The sequence below is a fragment of the Hipposideros armiger genome, unplaced genomic scaffold (genome assembly GCF_001890085.2).
Source record: "Hipposideros armiger isolate ML-2016 unplaced genomic scaffold, ASM189008v1 scaffold_39, whole genome shotgun sequence".
NCBI classification, from domain to species: Eukaryota; Metazoa; Chordata; class Mammalia; order Chiroptera; family Hipposideridae; genus Hipposideros; species Hipposideros armiger.
The window spans coordinates 2586698-2610707 of NW_017731389.1; the positions used below are offsets into that span (position 1 = coordinate 2586698).

Genomic DNA, 24010 nt, shown 5'->3' on the forward strand with positions numbered 1-24010 from the left:
TCACCAGCTGTAGCACTCCAACATGATTTCCAGTCTGTAGACAGAAATCTATTTTGTCATTCTATTAGTCCTGCTACCCAGAGTGAGACAGGCTCATCATAAATTTTGAACTTTACTACCAAGAAGAACATTTGGATATATACCTAGGGGGAGAATAGGATAAAATTGTTTAAATTGGAATTGTCCTAACAAATCCTAGAAAGGTCTGGGATAGATGGTTATGCACTATGATGGTTAAGAGATGATCTGGCTCAATCTCCCATCCAATGCTTAAACAACTTTACAAACTATCTTGCAACAAAAGTCATATAGTTAAATTTGGAATACAGTCAAGGAAGACATAACTTATTACCTCTCAATTCATTCTATATAGTTTATTAAGTGCCTTCTGTTTGCCAGGACCTGTGCTAAGAGCTGGGAGTATAAAAGTGAGGAAGACATGGGCCTCTGTCCACCACTTCTTAACCCTTCCATTTCTGGATACTCAAGTTATTTGGAAAGTGACTGCATGTACTAGTTAAAATCTTTCCCCAGAAGAGTCAGCACTGGTATTTGGTCAGCCATCTGACAGTTACGCACACAAGACAAATCTTGTTTTCATTTTGCCAAATCTTTGTATCTGAAGACAGATATTAAATCTTTCCTGAATTTTTTTTCTTCTTCAGGTCCTAGAACATCCAGGTTATTTTCCTCTGAACACATTTTGATTGGAATATGTCCCTTTTCAAGTGTGGGTTGCTGAACCTCATGTAGTTTATTTTAGACATGTCTGGACTTTTACTTTAAACCAGAAGTTTGGATTATTAATGGATTCTGCTGAGTAAGTAATCACAGAATAAAGACATATTGATTTTTCTTAGACTCCATTCATCCCCTTACTTCTTGCCATCTATTAGATAATATCTTAAATAATAGAGTAAACCCCTGTAGTTAGAGTTCTTGTTTTTTTAGGTCTTATTGTGATCACCCTGGGCATGTTGGTGATTTATATAACTCATAAATAATAAAATGCTCATCTTCTAGTAACAATTAAATCTTCATTTGCAATAGAATCTTTTGCTGTAGGGAAAAATAACACTGCCTAATCACATAAACATGAAATGCAGCTCTTCCAAATAAAACAGACATTTTCATAATGTTATACAATCTTTTAAAGTTAAATAAGCAAGAAAAACAATAATGCTGAATAAGAAAAAAAAGGAAATCGAATAAAATTTTGAGTTTAAGTCTTTACTCTTAAAAAACAGATACATACTTTTAATATATGCTGATTGCAAAAAAATAATTTCAGGATGTACAGACAAGTGTAAAGAGAAAGCAAAGGTTATCTAGTATACTATCAACATCAAATGACTATTGCTAACTATTTGATGTACGCCCTTTAGGTCCTATTCTCTATGTCTATATACATAGATATGGGTGTAAAATTATAAACTGTAATCACAATAGACACACTTAGTAGTCTGAGTTTTTTTCCCCCACTTAATCAACAACATAGTGTGAATAACTTTCCATCATAAGTACAGCACTATATGAGTACTCTTAATGATGACAGAATTATAATGAGGCATCACAAATTTTTAAAACTTTCTTCTAATGATAGACATTTAGCTACTTCAAGCTTAAGGTGTTTTTTTTTCCTATTATAAACAAATATATGCACCCACAGTTCTGTCCATAGTCTGATTATCTCCTTGGGATATACGCAAAGAAGTATAATTGTTGGCTCAAAAGGTAAACACATTTTAAACTTTGCCAAATCATTCCACACTGCGCTCTGGAAAGTTTACCAAATTTACACTCCTACCTTCAGTATATGAGAGGGCCAGTTCACCATACTCTCATAAGACACTGTGTTATCATTTTAATTTTTTAGAATCTGATCATTTTAATTTAGTTTCCATTTCTTTGAGTACTACAAAGGGTGATAATCTTTGCAAAAGTTTACTGGTTATTTATATATCTTGTTTTCTAAATACACTTTGTTAATTTTTCCATTAGCATGGTCACCTTTTTCTCTTTGATTTGTAAGAAATCATTATATAGAATATTAAGACTATTATGTCTTACTGTCATTTCAACTGCAATTTTTATTTTTAGTTTGTTAGATTTTTGTTTATGGTGTTCCCTTCCCCATAAATAGGAGTTTTAAATTTTGATGTGGTCAAAAATATTGGTGGCTTCTGGTATCTTAGAGCCTCAATTTATAATGGGCATTCCCTTTAGACATTAAACATTCCCAAGGTAGTCCATAAAAAGTAGGTTCCCATAATTAAAAATGACTCATATAAGCATACTTTATTCTAATATCAGCTTTTAATTTTCTGGTAATGGATTTAAAAATTGATATTTAAAAGACTGATTTAGTTTTTTTGGCCTACACAACAAAATAATATTCTCCAAATATAATGTTTTGGAATTAGTCAATGAAATAAACTTTTCCTTCTTTTAAATTAATTAATTTAGTAAACAGTTATTGAACACTAGGTAAATGCATATACAGTTTACCCTTGAACATGTGAGAGACTGGCTCCAGGACCCCCAGGGGGACCAAAATCTGAAGATGCTCATGTCCCTTATACAAAATGGCGTAGAACAATGCATACAGTTGGCCTTCTGCATCCAGATTCCCAATCAAGGATGAAAACTACTCTTTTTGATCTGTGAGTAACTGAATCCTTGGATGCAGAACCCAGGGATACACAGAGCTGACTGTATATTTATTGAAAAAAAAAATCCACGTATGTGGATCCACACAGTTCAAACCTATGCTGTTCAAGGATCAACTGTAGCTCCTGTACTGAGAAAAACAAGAAAAGCATAATATCAGTTATCTAGATCTCACAGTCCTATACAATTAGTTCCACGAGATGTAGCTCTATAATTAGAAGGTATTTCATACTGAGGAAATAAGTAAAAAGTAATGTTCTAGAGAGTACTTTTCTCTCCTTCCTTCTTTCCTCCCTCCCTCCCTCCCCTTTTTCTTCTTTTATTTCTTTGGTTCTTTAAGAGAAGTTTTCCTCAAATTGAGCTCTGAGGGAATAATAGGTTTGGGTTGGCAGAAAAAAGGTTGGAGTGCATTTCAGGTAGTAGGAACAGCTTACTTCAAGGCAGCAATACCGTATTTGCCGGCGTATAAGACGACTGGGTGTATAAGACGACCCCCTAACATTTCCACTAAAAATACAGAGTTTGTTATATACTCGCCGTATAAGACTACCCCCTCTTCCGCACACCTTCCACACACCAAATAAAAGGTAAAAATATCAGATTTGATTTGGCCCACTGAAGTGCAAACAAGCGTATTGTATTTCGTGTCACCACATAACCATTTTGGCGATGTTGAGCCACCATGTCTGCTACGTTTTTCGAGTTCTGGCCAGTGTGGGGTGCCTCTTCTTAATGCACACTTACCCCTTGGCATACTCTTTAATGCTTTCTCATTTGATTTCCAGTCCCGAACCATCTTTTCTGTTACTCCATATTGTCTTGCAGCAGCACAATTATTATTTTCCTTAGCAAAGTTTATAACTTTCAGTTTAAAATTTGCATCATACTTCTTTCTTTTGGCTGGTGCCATGATAGGGATGATAGGGGTTTGACTGGTCGACATTTTCTATGCTGTACTGTACAATGGTGCAGTATTGTGGTTGGCTGTTGGCTGTATACAAAGCCTGATTTGATTGGTCCCTGCTCCCTGTTTGCCCGCCCTGTCACTATAGCAGTCTGGTCCACCCTTGCATCAGCATCTCCCTGGGACCTCACTAGTGCGCAAGTGCGAGCTCTTCAACATTCTAACAGACACCATGATAGCGCAAAATCGCGAATCTTCAATGCATATGTAAAGAAATATACGGTAACCCGAATTTACCACACTCGCAAAATCGCACACAGCCGACCATACACCCAGTATGGTATCGCGATTCGCGATTTTGCGCTATCATACTGGGTGTATGGTCGGCTGTGTGCGATTTTGCGAGTGTGGTAAAATCGCATAACAGCAAAATCGCATAACAGCCGAGCATACACCCAGCAGCGCTGCTGATGCCTGAACGGTATGTGGAATGAAGTGGGCGGGCATCGGGAGGCCACTATGGCACGGGGCAAGCACTATGGGCAGTCTATCTGAAGTGTACCTGGCGTATAAGACGACCCCCCACTTGGAGGCATATTTTTCAGGGCCAAAAAATCATCTTATACGCCGGCAAATACGGTAAGTAGAAAATCTGTAATTATGAAAAGACCAACATAACTCAATCTGAGAACTGGACACAGAGGAACTGAGATTAATGCTAGTGGGCCAAGGGATGGAAAGACTTGAGTGACAGGTTCAAGAGTTTAGGTGCCATATGATCTGTGATGAAAACCATCTTTAAATTATGCTTCTTCCATTTATCAATTATTTTACTGGAGACAGATTCCTTGAATTTCTCTTAAAAGATTTATATTTAGGGAGGGATGATTATTTTTCTGTGCTCTGGAGAAAAAGGACTAAGGTGAAGTTTGATAAATTGTATACCCAAGTGTCAACCATTTTCCTAAAATGATAGATTCTAAAATCAGTTAGTCACACATGTCAGGTAGAGCAGATAGAGTTATCTTACCACAAAAATTTCTGATTCATTTTCTTGAGCAACACCCAGTGTGAGGAGGTCAAACTACAAATTATGTCCTGTATGATTTTCCCTTTCAGCAGTTTGCTAATACTCCAAAAAAAAAAAAAGTCTTTTTCAAGATTAAAAACATCATCTGGATAAGTTTAGATTATTTTGATAGGTACATCTCAAGGGTAAACTGAGGAGAAAAAACATATCTTTATAGCTACATTCAGTTGCCTTCCTCCTCTCCAAAATAATTTCAGACATGCAATGTTGTTTTCGCTTTTTTTTTCCATAAAAGGGTGAGTGTTTACATAATGCTCATATTTTGTTTATTCAGGACACAATACCTTTATAGTTTAAAGAAAGAAAATAAAACTTATGTTTCTATTTGGTTATTTTTCTTCCCAAAATCTAATAATTTTAAGTACTGTGTCATTAACACCCATAATCTGCATTGGTTTTGAAATAAGGAAGACGAAAGTGCTTATTTTGTTTTTGATTTCGGAGTAAGTGGTCAGAACATGAAATTATATACAATTGATATTCACTAGTTTTGGAGCGGTCTGAATTTTCTATACTTGCTGACTTTAAGTGGTATTATTTTGGGTTATGAAAGGCTGTCAAAATATGACTCTAGGCAAGGTAACTACTTAGTTATATTTATCATTCTCTTTAAATATCTAAGTTCATCACATTTATAATAATCAGATTCTGCTACAGTACCGCTTGTAAAAACAGGGCCTCCACCAACGGCTGCACAGGTTGTGCAATGGACAACTCCATTAATCACACAGATGACATTGTGAATGGTGCCCCCTGGAATTGCGCAAACGGGGTTTGCGTGAAAATGTCTATGTTATAAATTATGAAACGTGTTAAGCATGCTGGCTTAGACAGAAATAAAACTACGTCTATCTATATTACATTTTGCAAATTAAAGAAACTATTAAAGCAGGCTTAATCTTACGAGGTTTTTTACATTCAAGCACAAATATGTGTATATGTGTGTGCGTGCATGTTTAAATACTTATATATAATATAACCTTTGAAAGTACAAATGATCCAAAATGTGATGTGTTGTCACATTGGTGAAATTAAGCTGAATAAATATTTTAATAATGTGTTACGTATACATAATTCATGATATCAATTTTATTTTCTTGGGAAAATTTGGGATGTTATAGCACAACACCAGATTTTTGCTCTATAAATGACTTTTCAGCTAAACCTAGTTTATACTTAAAATTAAAATATGGCAGCAACACAGTTGTAAAGTATTTAATTTCATGGCTTGAGAGCTCACCTATTTTTTTCTATTTGGTCTTTCATTTTGTAAACACCCAGATGATATCTCGCTGTCAATATATTAGTACAGAAGCATGTTTATATGCCTGCACTTAATTTACAAAATGTGCCTCAACACTTCTGGGAATGAACTAGGGAGCAATTTTATTATTATACGAGTAATACATGGAGACATTCACATTACAAAAGATTAACATAAATCTGAAATATATAGAATAAAATGTCCCTCTTCACATCCAATCCAATTCCTACTTCTACTTCATTGCCCAAAGGTATGCCATGTTAATAGTTAGTATAAATCCTGCTAGTCCCTTTATTACCACTTAAATACATATACTTGTCTATCCGTTTTCATGTTTATCTGCATTTAAAAATAAATGGAAACACTAGTCATATTGTTCTTTTTCTATACTTTTATCAGTAAGAATATGTTTGAGATCTTAAGACAACCATAATCGGAACCTACTTCACTCCTTTTAAAGATTGGAGAGTTTTCTATGGTGTGATTAAACTTCATTAAACTATTTCCCTTTTGTCTGACCTTCCCCAATTATTAGCTGTTATAAACCATGCTTTGATGAATATTTATGTATAACAGCTTTATATAATACCAGTATGTTCACAGGCAAGATTCTTATAATTAGAATATGGGGGGGGCAAAGTAAATTCACATTTGATTTTGCTAATCTGCTATCCGAAGTGGTTTTTCAAATTTAACCTCTCACAAACCTCTCAACAGGAGTTGTATTTTTTACATCCTCATTAATATTGGATCAACCTTTTTGCTATTAGCCAAATGTTATAGTTGAAAAGTACTTTTTTTCTTTTGAAGTTTTTTGATAACTAGTAAGATTGAACATCTTTATCTGTTAACAATAACGTATATTATCTGTTTATGTTCTTTGCCCATATTTCTGTTGTCTTGTTTGTCTTGTGTTTATTTTACTTGTAGGAACTGTTTGTGGATCAAATATTGTTGACTTTTATATATTGACTTGTAAAAGTTTTCTTCAAGCCAGTTCTAAAAAAAATTGTTCATAGTGCCTACATTGGTTCTTAATTTCAATTATTGTATTTTCTCATTCCAGAATTTCCATTTAGCATTTTTAATAGTTTCTAATTGTCTACTGAAATTCATGTCTTGCATATTCCCAGGATATTTATTTCTTAAGCATAATTATTTTACAGTACATGACAAATTAAACTGTCATCTGAAAGTCTGTTTCTATTTTCTGTGTGTCTCACGACTTTTAGTGAGTGACAGGCATTGGTTATCAAAAACTTGCTATAATCTGAGTTTGTTTTACTTTGGAGAGGAGATGAATAACACTACACACAAATAATCTTAAATCTGCAGAGACTGAGGTAATTTGAAGCTGAAGATCAGTCCATGTGATGACTGGTCTCTTAAAGTATGGTTCTTGCAACTTGTGGAGTTTACTTTTTCCCTCCTCCTCCAATTTTTGTTCTCCTAGCTCCAGGTGCCTGCCAGAGTTCCACTGCTCAGCTTCTCAGACTCTTAGCCACCTTTTACAAACTGGTAGGTGGCTAGAGAAAGAAACCATTTCCAAGTATCAGGCTCACTTTTTGGGCCCAAAAGTTTTTTAAGCTTTGCTAGCGCCAGTAGTTTCAAATATTTAAATCTTAAAGAAAAATTTTTGTCCAGCTTTTCTAGCTGTTTTCAATGGAAGTTTGGGGCCAAATTATAGTTTGCCATTATGGGATACATCTGCCATTATGAGAAATAGATTTCTTAGGCTCATTTTCAAGTTTGGTGTGAGGTAGAAATCTAACTTTTTTTCATTAAACATGTGGCCAATTATCCTGACCGATTTTAAATGCTACTTTTCTAAATATGTTACATACCAGAAACACACATATGCATGAGTTTCATTCTAAATTTCACATGGAAGAAAAATGAACTATTACATATATAAACTATATAATCAGCCAAATACTACAAAAGAACAACAATAAGAAGACACTGCCACATCAGAAAACAAGACAAACTACAAAGCTATGGTAATTAAAACAGTATGGTATTCACGCAGGGATTGGCAAATAGACCAATGGGATCACTGGCCAAAGATGAGACACCTCGAGCATTAATACTAAAAATAATCAAAATACATCAAAACAAAACAAATGATAGCAATTAGTCAAAATCTATATTAGTTTCCTATTCCTGCTGTAACAAATTACCACCAACTTAATGGCTTAAAACACCACCAACTTGTTATCTTACAGTTCTGGAAGTCAGAAGTCGTCAACTTGCTGACAGGGCTCACTCATGTTAGAAGCTCTAGAGGAGAATCTGCTTACTTGCCATATCCACCTCCTAGAGGCCACCAAAATTTCTTGGTTCCTGACCTTATCCTTTAAGGCAAGCAGTGTTGCATTTATGAATTTTCTCCCTGTCTCTCACCGGCTCTGCTTCCTCTCTTTTTCTCTTATAAGGAACCTTATGATTACATTGAGTCCACTTAGATAATCCAGGATAATCTCCCCATCTTGAATGCTTTTAATTTGGTCACATCTGCACACTTTTTCCCTCTAAGGTTACATATTCACAGGGTTCAGGAATAGTATGCAGTAATTTTTGGGCAGGGGTGATTCAGTCTACCACAGTCACTTCTGGAGGATACGAAAATTCTAACTTCTAATTTTGACAACTATTAAAGAAAAGAGAAGTTTCAAGCATGTATCATGTCTTTTCTATATGAAATGTATCTCAGTTCCATAAAAGAAATTGAAGAGTGGATGTTCCTATTCACAGGCGTATCCAGCTCATACATGAAAAAAGAATAATGAAATAGAATATCACCACTTTTTAACCCTTAATGAAATAATAGATCTAGGCAATGATGATCTGTGGTTGCTAACATCGAGAAGAGAGAGAGAGAGAGAGAGAGAGAGAGAGAGAGAGAGAGAGAGAGAGAGACATTATTTGCCTCCTAATAAAATTGTACAAAACCACCTATCTATTGTCTTGCTAAACATCTGAATTGACTCTGGTCAGTCTCCTAACATTAACTACCCATTTACTAGAAATATGGAGGACAGAGGAACGTTTTATGAATAGCACAGGAATGCAATTAGCAAACCAAGCTGTGGGAAATTCTTGATAGAAAAATGTGTATTCTTCAACAAATAAACTGCAAGGAAAGAAAAATGCCAAATAGTGGACCTATAAATTAAAAATGACTTAAGAATCTAATTGCAATGTAGTTCTCTTATATGGATGCTATTTCAAACAAAAACAAATAAATAAACCAAAACACACCATCAACCAAACCACAAACACAAAATCAGGGGCTTTTGAACATGGCTGCACATTTGATGATATTAAAAGTTACTTTAAATTCACTCTATTGTAAAACCACATATTAAAATACTTAACAATTATGGCCATAAGTTCGTAACTGTTGAAGCTAGGTAACAGACATGAGGGTTAATACTACTTTTTCTATTTTGTATTTGATTAAAATATTCCACAATAAAAATTTTTTTTTAAAGAATTACTTGGTAAAGTGCTACAGTTATAACATTTTCATTGTGACTACACCATTTACAGGTTAATTTAGAGGGCATGGTATCTACATAAAATTGAGTGTTCTCAACTGGGAACATGTTTGTCTCTCCATTTACTCAGAAGTCAAGAAAAAAATTTTCTTTACTAAAACTACTTAATTTTCTTGGTATTATTCTTGCATATTTTTGTTAGGTTCATACCTAAATATTTCATAGTTTTCATTATTATTAATGTGATCACAAAATGTGATCTAATGGGTTATTACTAAAATGTAGAAAAATATTATTTTCCTCATGTTGGTTTCATATAAACCATCTGCAAACAATGGCAGCTTTATGTGTTATTTTTCAGTTTCTTTCATTTTCTTCTAGTTTTGACTTCTTTTTTGTTTTATTACATTGGCTAGAAACTAAAAAGCAGTGTTGGGTAATAATAATCAGCCTTGTCTTATTTCTTGTGGGTATTTTAAGGTTTTCATTAAAATTTTTTAGGAGTTTCTTGGGTTGGTATATTCTGATTTCAGAGGGTAAGTCTGTATTATTGATTAACTATAGAGTCTTTTTAAAATAAAAAATCGGTATTTAATTGTATTAAATGCTATATCATATTTATTGAGATGATCATTTGTTTTTTCTTCCCTTAATCTGATAGAGTAATGAATTACAATAATAGATATCCCAGTGTTAAACCATCCTTTCATATCTGGAATAAATCCTATTTGAACATCCAATCCTCTGCTATGTTTTACTTCCTAATATTTTATTTAATATTGTTGCATCTATTTTCATAGCTGAGATTGCCCATAATTTTGCATTACTCTTTTCCAATTTTTGGTTATAATTCATTATCAATTCAAATAATAAGATAAAAGCATTCTCAGGATTATACTAACTTCAAATGAATTGAAAGCTTCCTATCACCTGATGTTCTCTGTCATATTTCATATAAAGGGGAATTATCTACTCAGGAATTTTGGTAAAACTGCCCTGTAAAATCTTCTAGGTCTGATGCCATTTCTATATGTGGATTTCTCAGTATCTTATATGATTATCATTCTATTAAGATTTTCTATGTCCTCTCGAGTAAATACTGGTAATTTATAGCCACCTAAATATCACTTTTTCTATATTTTCAAATCTATCAACACAAAACTGTACCTGATATTTCATTAAAAGTTTTCAAATCTTATTTTAAATTTCTAAGATCTCTATTAGTTCATTTTTCAATAATATTATAAACTTGCAAACTTTTCTGAGAATAGTAGTCAGTCTTCTACCATTTGCCCTGTCAACCTTTCCTCAGCTGTTATTTCATCTGTTTGTAAAGTTTCATGCCTCTCTATGATTTTCGTTTCCTCAACTGCTCGGTGATTTGGGGGCTGCCGGCTTATGTTTACATTAGATGATTCCAGTTCTCTTGTCCGGGGATGTTCGTTTGTTTGTTGTAGCTTGCTTCTAGAGACTGTAGGACAGGGGCAAAGGATGAGGGTAGTTAAGTGTGGCCGTAGCTTACATTTAGGATATATCTGTTGTCTCTCCTGAAGAGTGTGGTTGCTCTGAAAGCAGTCTCCTACTCGCTTTAATTGTTTCCCTCTAAAGCTTTCTCCCATTTCTGTATCAATTGAGGATGCCTAACAAACCTTCATTAACGCTGTAACATCTTTGTACACAGGAGGCTGTGGTTTCATCTAATAAAAAAATCTATCACTTTTATCACTTTAGATGTCATAAAATCTCTTATCCATAGCATTAGGGATTGTGAAAACTTTGGTCCCATGGGCTTTTGGATGGAAAAAGAGTTGTGCCTGTGTGTTTACTTCATTCTTTTGATAAAAAATGACTCTTCAGTCATGCAAAAGTTCTGTCTGCTTCTTTTGGGGATCTATTCATCCTGTTACCCATTCAAAATGACCTGCTTGGGTCTTCCAATAACATGACTACATTTCTCTGGTCACAGTGATTAAGCAGGAGTGGACACATGACACAAGCACAGCCAATAATAGTAGCATTATCAGGAAGACTGTCTCTTCTTTCTGGAGTTGCTAACCTGGAGCTGCCTGTGTCATGTCTCCTGCCAGTGGGAGGAAGCCTGTCTGCAGGAGAAGGGAATGAGGTCAAAACAGAGGGAATCAGAGGTGAAAAAGGACTAGGAGAGATGGGAGACTGAGAAGTAAGCACTTATAATGTACAGTCACATGTACATACACACTTAATAAAATTGTTTAACTGCTTAGATCCAGGTGACCGTAGTCTGGCTTACCCCTGTGTTTACTGGCTATTTTAAGTGGAATTTCTTCCTTTTGCATCCCCAAAATTATAATACACTGTCTGGCTAACTCATTCACAAACTTTAGGTGTCCTATTAGATTTCACTTGTTCCTGGAAGACCCCATACGCCTTAAATTTACTAGTCAGCTGTTCCTCTTTGTCTTCTATTTATGTCTCTTATTTATGTCTCTCCTCTCATTTGACAGTAAGCTCCTTGAGGGCAAGAATTGTTGCTTGTCACTGTGTATCCCTGAGCCTCAGTACAAGGACTAGAGCATAAGAGGAACTGGATACATATGGTGAATAAATGAATAGACAATTTTATAATGGCATCATCTCATTTTAGTTGTCCGGCAGTAGATACCTGGCTAGAACCATGACTTTGGGTATCTGCTATGAGTTTTTGATCATTTAATGGAAATATCCAGTAGTGTTCTTGTGTAAAGTTATTAAATGTTTCTTGTAGTTTTTAGGTAACAAAAGCAAAAGTCATAGCAGTTTCCAGCTTTCTAGGTGGAGGCTTAGGCCAAGGAAAATATATATCCTCTAAGGAGATCCAGTTCCCTTATAATTCTTATGTCGGAGGGTCTGCGGGCTAATTGCACTGTCAAAACCACAGACTTGGAGAGTTCCTGGGTAGGGTGACTAAAAGGGAGTCCTCAGCTCTTTAAATACAGTAAGTGACACTCATATACTTCATCCAGTCAGGTGGCTACATCTCCAGGCATTTTCTGCCTCCATTTTCTGTTCCTTTCTGTCATTATCCTAGCTCATCCTGGCTGTTACTGCCTTCTACAACATATATGATCTGTAAACCACTAAATAAACTACAAAACATGTTGCTTATAAAACTATAGCTATTAAAAATATTTCTAGATTATAAGAAATGCTCAGGCCAAATATAATGATTTACTGAAATGTGCCTTCTATGATCTAAGGATAACATGAAATACTTTTTAAAAAGGTGAGTAGAAATAGCTAGAAACAATTGTTAAAAAGAACAAAAAAAATCAATTTTCCTTAAAATCCCAAGAAAAGTATAAGTATGATTTATTTATGTCTCTGTTAATAATTAAAATTAATATTTAGCAATTATCCTTAGATATTTATGTGTTTCGTGCTAATCTATCCACAATTAAGAAAGAAACTAAATTTCTTCAGTGTTATTTAACTTGAACACTTGACTGAGAATTAAATTTGGCACATGTACGCAGTTGTCGTGCGGCCCTTGTTTGGTCCTAGAGAACTGAGGTCAGCATGAATGATCACATTAGTGAGGCAGGATCCTGCCTCCTCCATACAAGGTTGTTCATTAAAAAAAAAAAAGATTTTTGCACCAAGGGTTATCCGACACTTCTAAAATGCTATAACATATTGTACTATAATAACTGCTTTAGTTAATCCTTTAAAATTCCATCAGTGGTCTAATCTAATTCTTGAAGACCCAATATCCTTTCCCTGAAGATTTTTTTTTTTTATAGCTCTAGTCAGTTTAGGGAAAATACAAAAGGCAATGGAAAATAAAGGAGCCAATCCTTGCCTACTTTCTCCATTTTATCTTTCCATAAGCATAAATGTCACCTAAATATATCCTTACAACAGAGAAAAAAGGCATGATTGTGCAATTGACAAAGGGAAAAGAGAGTTCTTTATGAAAATTTTTTTCCTTGATAATTCTAAATATCTGCTTATGCTACTGTTGAGGACACTATCGTTTTCCTAAAGTTTTGCTGAATAGATGAGACAGGGATGTATTCCAAACTGATAATTATTGCAACACTGTCACACTGTATGATGTAATTCTGAAATGGAAACGTTTTCAATGAAGCTTTGTCAAGTGACACTTAATTTAAGCTACAGTATGAGGAGATTGCAAAGAAGAAATTTTAAGGAAAATCAAAAGTAAAAGGCTTCCTTGTATTCCTTCAGCTCATTTTTAAAAGGCCGCATTAGCACAAGTACCCAAATGAAGTAATGGTGACTGAAATGTTTATGAAGTAAGCAATTTATAAACACGAGAATAACAATCCTCTGGAAAACAGAATAGCTGGCACATCCCATCTGGTTCTTAATTATCAGGAAAATTGTAAAGATAATGTAACTATCCCCTTATTCATTGTTTATTTCTGAAAATGGCCACTCCTATCCCTTATACTTCTAGGCAATGTAGTCTCCTAAAGTAGTTGAGTGCCTAAGAAGCACTTTTTATGACATCTTTAGCCTCCTTAAGATATTCTCTTATGCAGGATTCATTTCTAGTAATTACAAATATGTGATTATATGTAAAACTGTTCCAAAGTGTCTCCAGGTAGACCATTAATCATAGAATTGCTATTCTATGCACTGTCACTGAATCACTTATGTAGTGTTAACTGAGGGACTACTATGTCCTACATTACACTGTAGGGCAGTATACTGATGTATAAGGAAACAGCACATGATCCCTGCTGCCTTCAAGGAAATCACAGTTGGGTTGTGTTAGCTATATCAATCCACAGGAAACAGAACACCATATAGCACAGTGCATATTTACAAGCTTATTGGTGTGGTAAAAGCAGCCAATATTCAGCAGAAAGAGATCAATTGGAATAAAATAACAGAATGTGATTAAAGAGCTTGTCTAAACACTTCCTTTGAGATGCGATGCAATTAAGGAAGGTTTGCTTCATTGAGGAAGTGGGTTTTGAATTAGGCCTTAAACAATGAGTAGACGGAAAATAAATGTGAAATTAGAAGGGGTTTAGCTGAATTAATTTATCTCACTTTTCCTGATTTTATTTGTATAAAGACATACATACTCTATTCAATTGAGCTTTGTCAAATAATCAATCCATAAACACACAAAGTATACGTGATTAACACTGCTTTTAATGCCAAAAGACAGCTTATTTTCTTAATCCAAAGCTCACTTTATGTAATTATTCCTTTTGTAAACTACTACTTGGTTATATTAACACTTGAATAATCTTGACAAGAAGTTGCTTTAAGCAGTTAAAGATCCAGATGCTGATCAGCATGCATTAAGTGATTCGGCTTAATTGGTTCCATCGAGATAAATTACTTACCTCAGCTCCTATCACAATTTCTTCCCTGGTCGAGTAGAACAGAAACTCATATAGCTTGTAGTGTTGAAATAAGCTGAAATATAAAATGAATGTGCAACTCTGATTAATTTATTTCAGGAAAAAAGGTAAATATGCAAGAGCATTTATTAAAAGAAAATGGTTAATGTTTACCAAGCTAAAGACATTAAACACTACTACGGAGTTAAGCACCTCCTTTATTGTAAAATAAATTATTCAGAAATGCTAACAAATTAAAGGTTTACTTTTTGAGACATTGACAATACAGCACAGTGCCTAAAGTAATATTAGTAAATTAATCTGTGATGAGTAGATAGGTTTGGGATAAGGGAGCAATTAGATTACACCTTGAGTTTTCCTGGTTTATAACTAAAAAATGCGTTGCCCTTAAATAACACCAAACTTCACATTATTTCTCCAATTTTGCTCCAAAATGGAGTCACTTTTCTCTGGCATGAATGGCCCTGAATTCTATAATCTATTTCCATATCAATTACTTCTTCTTACCTTCTCAAACTGTTTCAAGATAACACCTGAAAAATAATGCAACATGAACTAAAATCCATTTAGAAGATATCTGATTTTCTTGTAGATTTGGTCAAACATCAAAAAGAGGAGTTAATTTAAGAAAGATAATTTCTTCAATTCCTACCCTGAAGACTAGGTGGTCAGTATATAAAAATTATGAAGAGCCAAATATATGTTCCTTAAGATATTTCTAGTAAGTTTAAAGATCTCAGCAATGTACTATTAAGAGTTAAAATTTTACTGAAGGGTTGACTTCTAATATCCTGTTTGTGATAATATTTGAAATTTTCTAATTCTCTTCCTGCTGGTTGGGAAAATTAATAGACTCATAATACAGCAAAATGCCCAAGAACAAAAAATTGTCTTAGCGGTTTCTCTTTCACTCTGGTGCCTTTTGCTATTTAAGAAAATTGATTTTAATATAACTGAGAAATTAACATTTGCAAAATGTAGCTACAGAGCATGTATAATAATGGCTTCTCCTGAATGCTGTAATGGATCAAAGTTTCAATTCATTTGAAATCAATGAAGAAATCCTCAGGCAGCTGGGTCTCTCTGAGTTATATTAGCAGTTGATCTCAGTACTAACACAATCCATTAAAAAGTGATGGGTGTGCAGACTCAGTCATGGTGGTTTTTTTTGAAAAAAATAAAAAATAAAAAAAGTCTCATGTATTCAAATTAGTCATCAACATTCAGAAAACTAACTTAGCTTTTGACATTACTTTGATTTGTTGGCTAGAAAATACATCAAGATTAGTGAAGTTTGATGATTCAATGAAGCAAAATAAATTCAAATTCTCTCTCTCTTACATTGCTTACCTAGAAAAAGCTTTAAGGTTAAAAAGATTATACTGGGAATAACTGATTTTGAGTAGAAAAATTAGACTGTAGAGTATTTGGAAATAGTTTGGCTTCCCCTCAGTGAATTAGTGTAAAATTTTTCTTTCTCCATCTCGAAGTTAATTCTTAAGTCTTCCTTCCTGCAATTTCATAATCTTTCAGACTTATTCTCCCCATTGCATATAGTAATTAGATTTTCCAATGCCAATAATGAAATTCACTTTTTACAGTGAAAATGAAAGGCATGATTTGGATGCAGTGGTCAAAGATGCAAGGTTGGGGCAAGGCCAGTACTAGGGTGAGACAGGTGAGGGAAGGGAAGCATGTAGGGAGGCAGTTACTCAGGGGCAGGTCAAGTTGCCTCCACTGCCCCATGCTGGTCCCCATGCTGGTTAGGGTTCTAACTTTACCAAGAAGTTATTAGATGGCCTCCCATGGGGAAAATAGTGACACCTCTGCTAGGAGAGTACATTTTCTCCCTCTCTTTTTAGACTTCGGGCTGACTCAAGCCCCAGACTATTTTGTTAAACATCCTGTCTTAGTCCTAAATCGAAGACAAAATACCCAGAAAGAAAATGGGTCAAGACATCTGGCTCCATACCAAGAGGTACAATGACTTGTGCACGAAGGAGCAGTGCTGATTTTCTTATTTTGAGTATATGCCTGTGCACATTACCTTCAACTAATTTCCAGGGAATGGGTAGAATACACAATGACAGGACTGTACGTGGACCAGATATGTATCTAAATGATGTATTATATTAAAAAAGGTGCAGTAGTATTTATAGGTGTATGTGTTATATAGCATTTACAAACATATATATTGCACAAGTAGATTCCTCAGTACTTATAGTAATGTTGGGGAAGAATTTTGGTGTTTGTTTTTTCAAATCACAGAAACATGACAGAATATACACTCTATTATCAAATGAGATTTCAATTTTATTGCCACGTACTATGAGGTCATGTTCTAAAAACTGCTCTCCCTCAATTGATGAGGGCTTCCACCGGTTGAGTAAATTTAACATCAGGTTAAACTGAAACATGCTTATACTTTCAATAATTGAGTTAGCATTATATTTATAAAAATGTATTTGTAGTCATTAAAATGAAAAGTACTATGTGGTTTAATTACCACTAAACTTACATTTGTGGATCTATGAGGCATTCTGCATAGCTGTTACAGAAAAGCACATTTTTCTTTAAGCAACTTCAGCATCAATTCTAGATATCATACTAACTGATATTTTATATTCTGTAACAGGTACATTGAAAATGTATAATTTCTTTGAAATCACAATATGAAGATTTAACAGCATCAAAAATAATTCTGACTTACTTTATGTGACTAATCTCTCAAATGTTACTTTTTTGTTTGTTTGTTTGTTTGAAAAGACTAGGGATTTTAGGTACGTGGTTACCCTGGTTAGGATCTAACAGTGACTAATGCTGATATCTTTTCCTAACTTAACCATTTTCTGAAATAAAATGTCAAGCATTACATTGATGAACATTTGTCCAGAGAGATGAGATGAAAGAGAAAAGAGTCGCCAGCTTTCACTATCTAGAGAGTGTCACTGTGAGGCCTGCATGGGTTTTGCTTCTACGGTTAACTATCAGTTTTGATTCCCATTATAAATCTCCTGGGCTTCGAGCTTAGCTGTAAAAATGTGTTCTGCAAGAGAGACCTGGCAGGTCCAAATAGAGAAGGGGAAGAAGGATGCTATCCAAATGTGCAGAGGACTCCCCTTACCCAGGGGTTCCCAAGCCCTGACAGGCAGAAAGGGCTTGGGGAACAGGTTTTCCAACTCTGGGTTTCCACTCCCTCCTTCCACACAAGGACCTTGCTTTACTCTAATTGATATGAAGACTATTATGGCTTTTAGTGGGACACACACATTAGGAGGTATGTTTTTATGCTAAGAAATCATATTACATCAAATGCTATTATAGGAAAACATATTATATCATGTACCATTATTAATTCATGCCAGAAACCAGTATATAAACCTTATCATATTAAACACATTAATATTTAAAAAGCTTCCAGACTACAACCAGGATCCTTGCCAAGCAAATCATGAACATGTCCAGGATATCACACAGCACCCTTTATTTTGCAATTTTAAAATTTAAAGTTGGAAAACACTGCAGTGTACAGTATTAGAGGAACAAAGATATTCTGCAGAAGCTTTTAGTTAGACAAAAGAAAGATTTTTACCAACCCTTGTTTAAATATTTGCAAACTCTAAAAATGTCCCCTGGGAAAGATGCATGACTCTAATGCAGACCTTGTGACAGATTATATAAAAAGACAGATTTCTTAGTTCGCCAATGAAGAATCACTGTAATAAAAATACTTTTCCTCCATATACCATCATTTTCTAAGCAGAAAGAAAAACTTACTGAGTTTAATTGGTCAATACTACAAAATATTTCAGGGCACATAATAAATTTGAGGAAGGGTATAGACATAAATCTGTTTCAATTTCTAGTACAAAGCATTTAAAATAAATGTTTAAGTGAGAATGAATGTTGCTTTTTAAAATGTAAAATTCTGATGTCAAGGACAACTACCTAAAATACAGACTCTACTATAATCAAATCTGATAAATCTGAAAGAATTTTATTTATAAAATTGTATTAGAGATTTAGAGGAAGAAGAAATGCTCACGTAATTTATTGTAATTCTAAATAAAATTATATTTATTTAACACAAATCTTTAAGAATGCAATGTTAGCTAAAACATTCAATGTCCTGACTTCTGTTTATTGAATAGAAGATCTGAATATTATCTAATTATGGGTTGGGTTAATTACTGCATACATTTTGTAAATGTCAAACTGGTAAAAATTGGGTTAGCTTCTTATTTAGTAGACATTTTGTAGAAGATATGAAATTAAAAAATAAATGATACTGAAAAGAAACCCATACCTGATTTTTAAGTAATCAATGATAGCATTGGCTTGTTTTATATCAAAGATATTCCAGTTCTCATTTTTTTGCAAATGGGATGGTCCTATTTCAGCCATAACTTCTCCAAGCCATTTTAAGCTGTCTTCTAAGGACATATGCAATGCTGAAAAAAAAAAAAAAGTCCAGAGACGTCTTAAGCATTGTTTTGAAAAATATAAATACTCCAAGATGTTGTTTGTGTAAAAATGTACAAATGTACATTTTCAGTATTTGTGAGACAAATTTAAAAACTATTGTTGTTTGTTTATGCTAATTAATAATTACATTTTGTGTAAAAGAATAGCAAGCTGACACACCCAACAACTGTAAATTACTATAAAGCTACACAATTGTCTAAAGAGTTTGTTTTCATTTAAAGACACATAAAAAATACTCAAAATCTATTTAAAGATTACTTTAAAATGGAAAATAATTTTTTTAATGATCTTAGAATGAGAGCACATAAATGGAATAACATGAACGTGGGTTGGATCAGCTGGCGAGGAAGGCCTGATGGTAGACTCAGTGCTTGTAGACAGCAGGGCTGAACTCGGAGCTGAAAGCGTGAATGAACCGTTGACCAATACTTTAGCTTTAGCTGATGGTTACCATGTGGGGGTTTGGGCTTGAAGATTTTCAATAGATGCCAGAAATATGGATTTTTATGTAAAACATCAAGGTTTTAAAAAATTTTTTCCTTCAAGCTACAGATTTAAAACTTATGTGAGCTGTTTCTCAAGTGTATGTGTTGTGGTGCTGGTAAGAGCCTGATGACAGTGCAGAGTGACACGGACACTACTTTGCCACCATTACCCAAAATAAGCAAGTCATTGATTGTGGTCTATTCTCTTGCAACTAAAACCAACTAAACAAACAAAGCAACACTATCTTCTATGGCATTGGTTCAGCTGAAAAAGAAGTAAATGTCAAAAGCGTCAGGCTTAACTTTTATGGCTAATACAAATATAATGCAGATATTAACTTCCATCTTCTTTTCATGTTTGGCTATATTATGCTCATTTCCACTGTGGCAGGCAAATATTATTCACACCTACTGCTTCCCACTACCTGAGCATGAACACAGGTACCTGGAGTGTCCAGTGTCCTTCGCTGACAATTGATGGGTATATGGATGTAACACTGAAGAGCCTAAGGGTGGAGAGTTGAACGGCTCCAGCAAAACCAAGTTGGACCAGCTGCTTGGGGGAGGTGAATGTCAGCTGGGGGCTTGATAAGGGCCCTGTGGAGAACTGCTGCTCAATGTGAACCCCACTTCCCCATCCCAACCCAACCTCTGCCTCTCTTAGGAAACCATCAATAACTTTTCCACTTGCTGCTAATGAAGCGGGGTTTTCAGGGAGGTAGGAGGAGAGAATGCAGAGGAGTTACAAGAACATAGGCTGTTGGACTCAGGCATTTCTGGGCTACACAGCTACTCTTTCTCTCTAGGATGGAAGTGCCATGCCCCCAAATTATTAATAAAATGACCCATTTAAAATTTTAGGAAGATACTATAAACACTAACTCGTAATTTGTTCGGTCTAGATTCTTATCTAATTATAGAAATGAGAAGCAAAAAAGTATATAACAATTAAAATCTAGTTTTATGAGTGACAATTGGTCCATTTCTCACAGCCACCCTCCAGATAGCCTTTTACGTAGGCAAGATACACAAATTACTGCTGGATAACTGGGCTTTCCATCATTCTAAGTGGAGCACAATTATTATTCTATATTTTGTTTTCCATGACAAACTTCTTTTGAAAATAGTGTGAATAAATTTAGAAATGAAAACTCTGTTGGATAAAAGCAGTTCAGATATGATGGATTAAAAATGTGATTATTTTATTAATAAAATGCTATTAATTAGAGATGCAGAGAAAAAAGAAACTCTTAGATAACTGATTATAACTCTAGATGTAATTATACTTATCAAGCACCAAAATACATTTATATGACTATTAATATTTCCTTATGTTGAAATATAACAGACTGTAAAACTGTTTTTTCGATTCTAATGTCTTTCTATAGATAATTGGCTTTAAAAATTAAGAAAGTTATCATTTCAGTTATCTAACTGAAATATTTGCTCTTTTAAAAATCACATTTGGTGATGTGATTAAAATATGAAAGATTAAACCATTGAAATGGTAAGGGCTGTTAGAAATAAAACTTGTCTTTGAAAATTTAGGGGAATGAAAGAACATACTAGACTTATAATTAGTTGGAAGACTTAAGATGGCACCTCATAACTTCCACTGACTAGCTAGGTGATCTGAGTTTCATTTTCCTTATCTGTAAATGAAAACAATATCGATTTTCAAAATTATAGTGCTGTTGTGAGGATTAAATAAGAAATGCATCTGAGACTTGGCAAATTGAAAAGATACATATACTAGTATACTATAGGTGTATGGTGCAGTTTAGAATTCAGCCCAAAGCCAGGCACATTTGGTCTAGTAGTCATGTGAGTTTGGTCTAGTGAGTTTGGTCAACTCACTCACTGGGATTGACCCTTGTGACTTTAAGAAGTTATTTAACCTCTCTGAATCTTTTATTGTTCTCATTTTTAAAATGGGGCGGGGGGAGGGATAATAGAACTAGCTCATAAGGTTGTGTGTGAATTAAATGAGACAGTATTTGGAAGGCAAGTGACACTGTGAATGGCACAAGTTAATCATACATAAATGTTGCTTATTACTATTATTCCTATTTGTGGAAAAACAATTCCACTTTATGGAACTAAAAAGTACTCTATGGTTACTTACTAATAATATTCACATTATATACAGGGGAATCAATTTAGACCCATGGATCTAGAAGGAGGCCAGATATCCAGTCTATCTAATACTTGACATCTTGTCCTTGGTCAGGCCCTGGAAAAAAGTAGACCCCAAAATGTATATTGTTCAGACAACCTTACAAATTCTATATTCTATAATACTATTGCTGATCTAATGTGATTATTCCAGGTGGGTTGTCTGCAGGATGCCTTGTAGGTAACAGAGCACCAGTTTGAGACAAGAAACAGATCAGAAACTGAGTCAGCATAAAATGCAGTTCCCACACTAGAATTTTATTAATAATGGTTGACCACAACACTTCAGCTAAGAGCCCAGAGCGGGCTCTTCAGTGCTTTTTCTATTAAGATGTTGCTGGGTGGGGATGCTCACTGTGAACTCAGGACTCTACCATCTCTTAGCCTAAGCATAAACACACTTTACCTCTTCCCTGGCACACTTGCCTAAGATTACATTCTTTCCTGATGATAACTGTAACCTTGCTAGGTTTAAAGGTTTCAGGGAATTTCTTTTTCCTGCCAGAAGGAAAAACTAGAAACCTTGTTTTTTTCCCGGTTAGGTTTTACATATGTACTTTCACTCTCTCATAGTTTATGAGTAGTTAGATGGATCCTGCTCAAGTTTAAAAATTCATTTTTGACCTGGTATCAACAATATAAAGTTTCATTTAACAGAAATATTTTTGAGTCAGTTATAAGTTATGGAAAAAGTTTAAAATGGAAATATCTTGTCAAATTTGGAATGTGAGGTTCATGAACATTTTTTACTTTCCATTACTGCTTCTAGTTTGTGAATATTCAGCTCAGGGGTTGCAAAGGTTAGGACTGTTCATGTCATATATTCTTTTTTACAATTTAATTTTTGATTGGTGATATATTCACATGGTTCAAAAAACATATGTGAAAATATATTATGAAAAGACTTCCTTCCATCCCTGTTACCCACATGCCCAGTTCCCACATCCTTCCCTATAGAAAAATTTGATTCTTTTTTCTGTATTCTCCTAAACATTTCTATGTATATGAGTATATAATAAGAGCATATATAAATTCTCATTTTTGTCTTTTATAAACAAAAGCACACAAGTCTGTACCTTGCTTTACTTAATAACAATATACAGTTTCCAATACAATACCTATGAAGTTTCCTCATTGTTTCCTTTTTATAGCTGCATAATATTCCATTTTAGGGTTAGGCTAATCCCTACTAATTAACATTTTAGAGTAGTTTTAGATTTACAAAAAAGTACAATAACATCCCAGGGAGTTCCCAAACATTTGTAGGCAGTGCTCCCTACCGTTAACATCACTCTGGTACATTCGGCACAATTAATGAACAAATACTTTCTTTGGATTTCTTACATTTAGTTGTCACGTCTCCTTAGACCATACACTTTCTCAGACTTTCCTTCTTGGTGATGGCTTTGAAGGTTTTGAGAAGTATTAGTCAGGTATTTTGCTATATGTCCTTCAATTTGGGTTTGTCTGATATTTTGGTCATGATTAGACAGGGGCGAAGGATTTAGAGGAGGAAGACCACAGAACCATTCTCATCACATTATATCAAGGGTATATGCTATTTGACACGGCTCATCATTAACGGTGTCGGCCTTAGTCAGGTGGCCGAGACAGTATTTGTCAGGCTTCTCTATTGGAAAGTTCCTATTTCCCTCTCTTTCCCTATTGTCTTCTTTGGAGGGACATCACTGTGCAGCCCACACCTAAGGGGTGGGAGCTGTGTTTCAGCTTCAGAGGCTGAGGTATCTACAATACATAAATGGTTGGGAATTCTGTGTGAGAGATTTGTCTGTTCTATCCATGTTCATTATTTATTCAATAATTAATTTACATCAGTATGGATTCATGGATGTTAATTTTATAATTTTATAATTTAATATTATGTTATTTTGTTCAAATTGTTCCAAGTTTGGGCATTGGTAGCTTTTTCTGTTAGCATCTCTACTCCTTTGACATACATCCATCATTTTCATTTTTGAGTACTAACTTTTGGCCACTGCAAGTTGCCCAAGGCTCAGGTTTTATGTTCCTTATTCCAGGTCTACAATTAGCCATTTTTCTAAGAAGCCCTGGTTTC

The 24010-nt window shown here is 34.5% G+C and overlaps 1 protein-coding gene across 3 annotated transcripts in view; it reads right to left on the minus strand.

Moving 5' to 3' along the window:
- Positions 1-24010, minus strand: part of CABCOCO1 (ciliary associated calcium binding coiled-coil 1) — a 793651-nt gene that overhangs the window by 59594 nt on the left and 710047 nt on the right. For all 3 annotated transcript variants that reach the window (XM_019638395.1, XM_019638397.1, XM_019638396.1), the window contains 2 exons: positions 19095-19239; positions 14771-14843 (listed from right to left, as the gene is read on the minus strand). In XM_019638395.1, coding sequence (XP_019493940.1) covers positions 14771-14843; positions 19095-19239 — 218 coding nt within the window. The remainder of the gene's footprint in view (positions 1-14770; positions 14844-19094; positions 19240-24010) is intronic.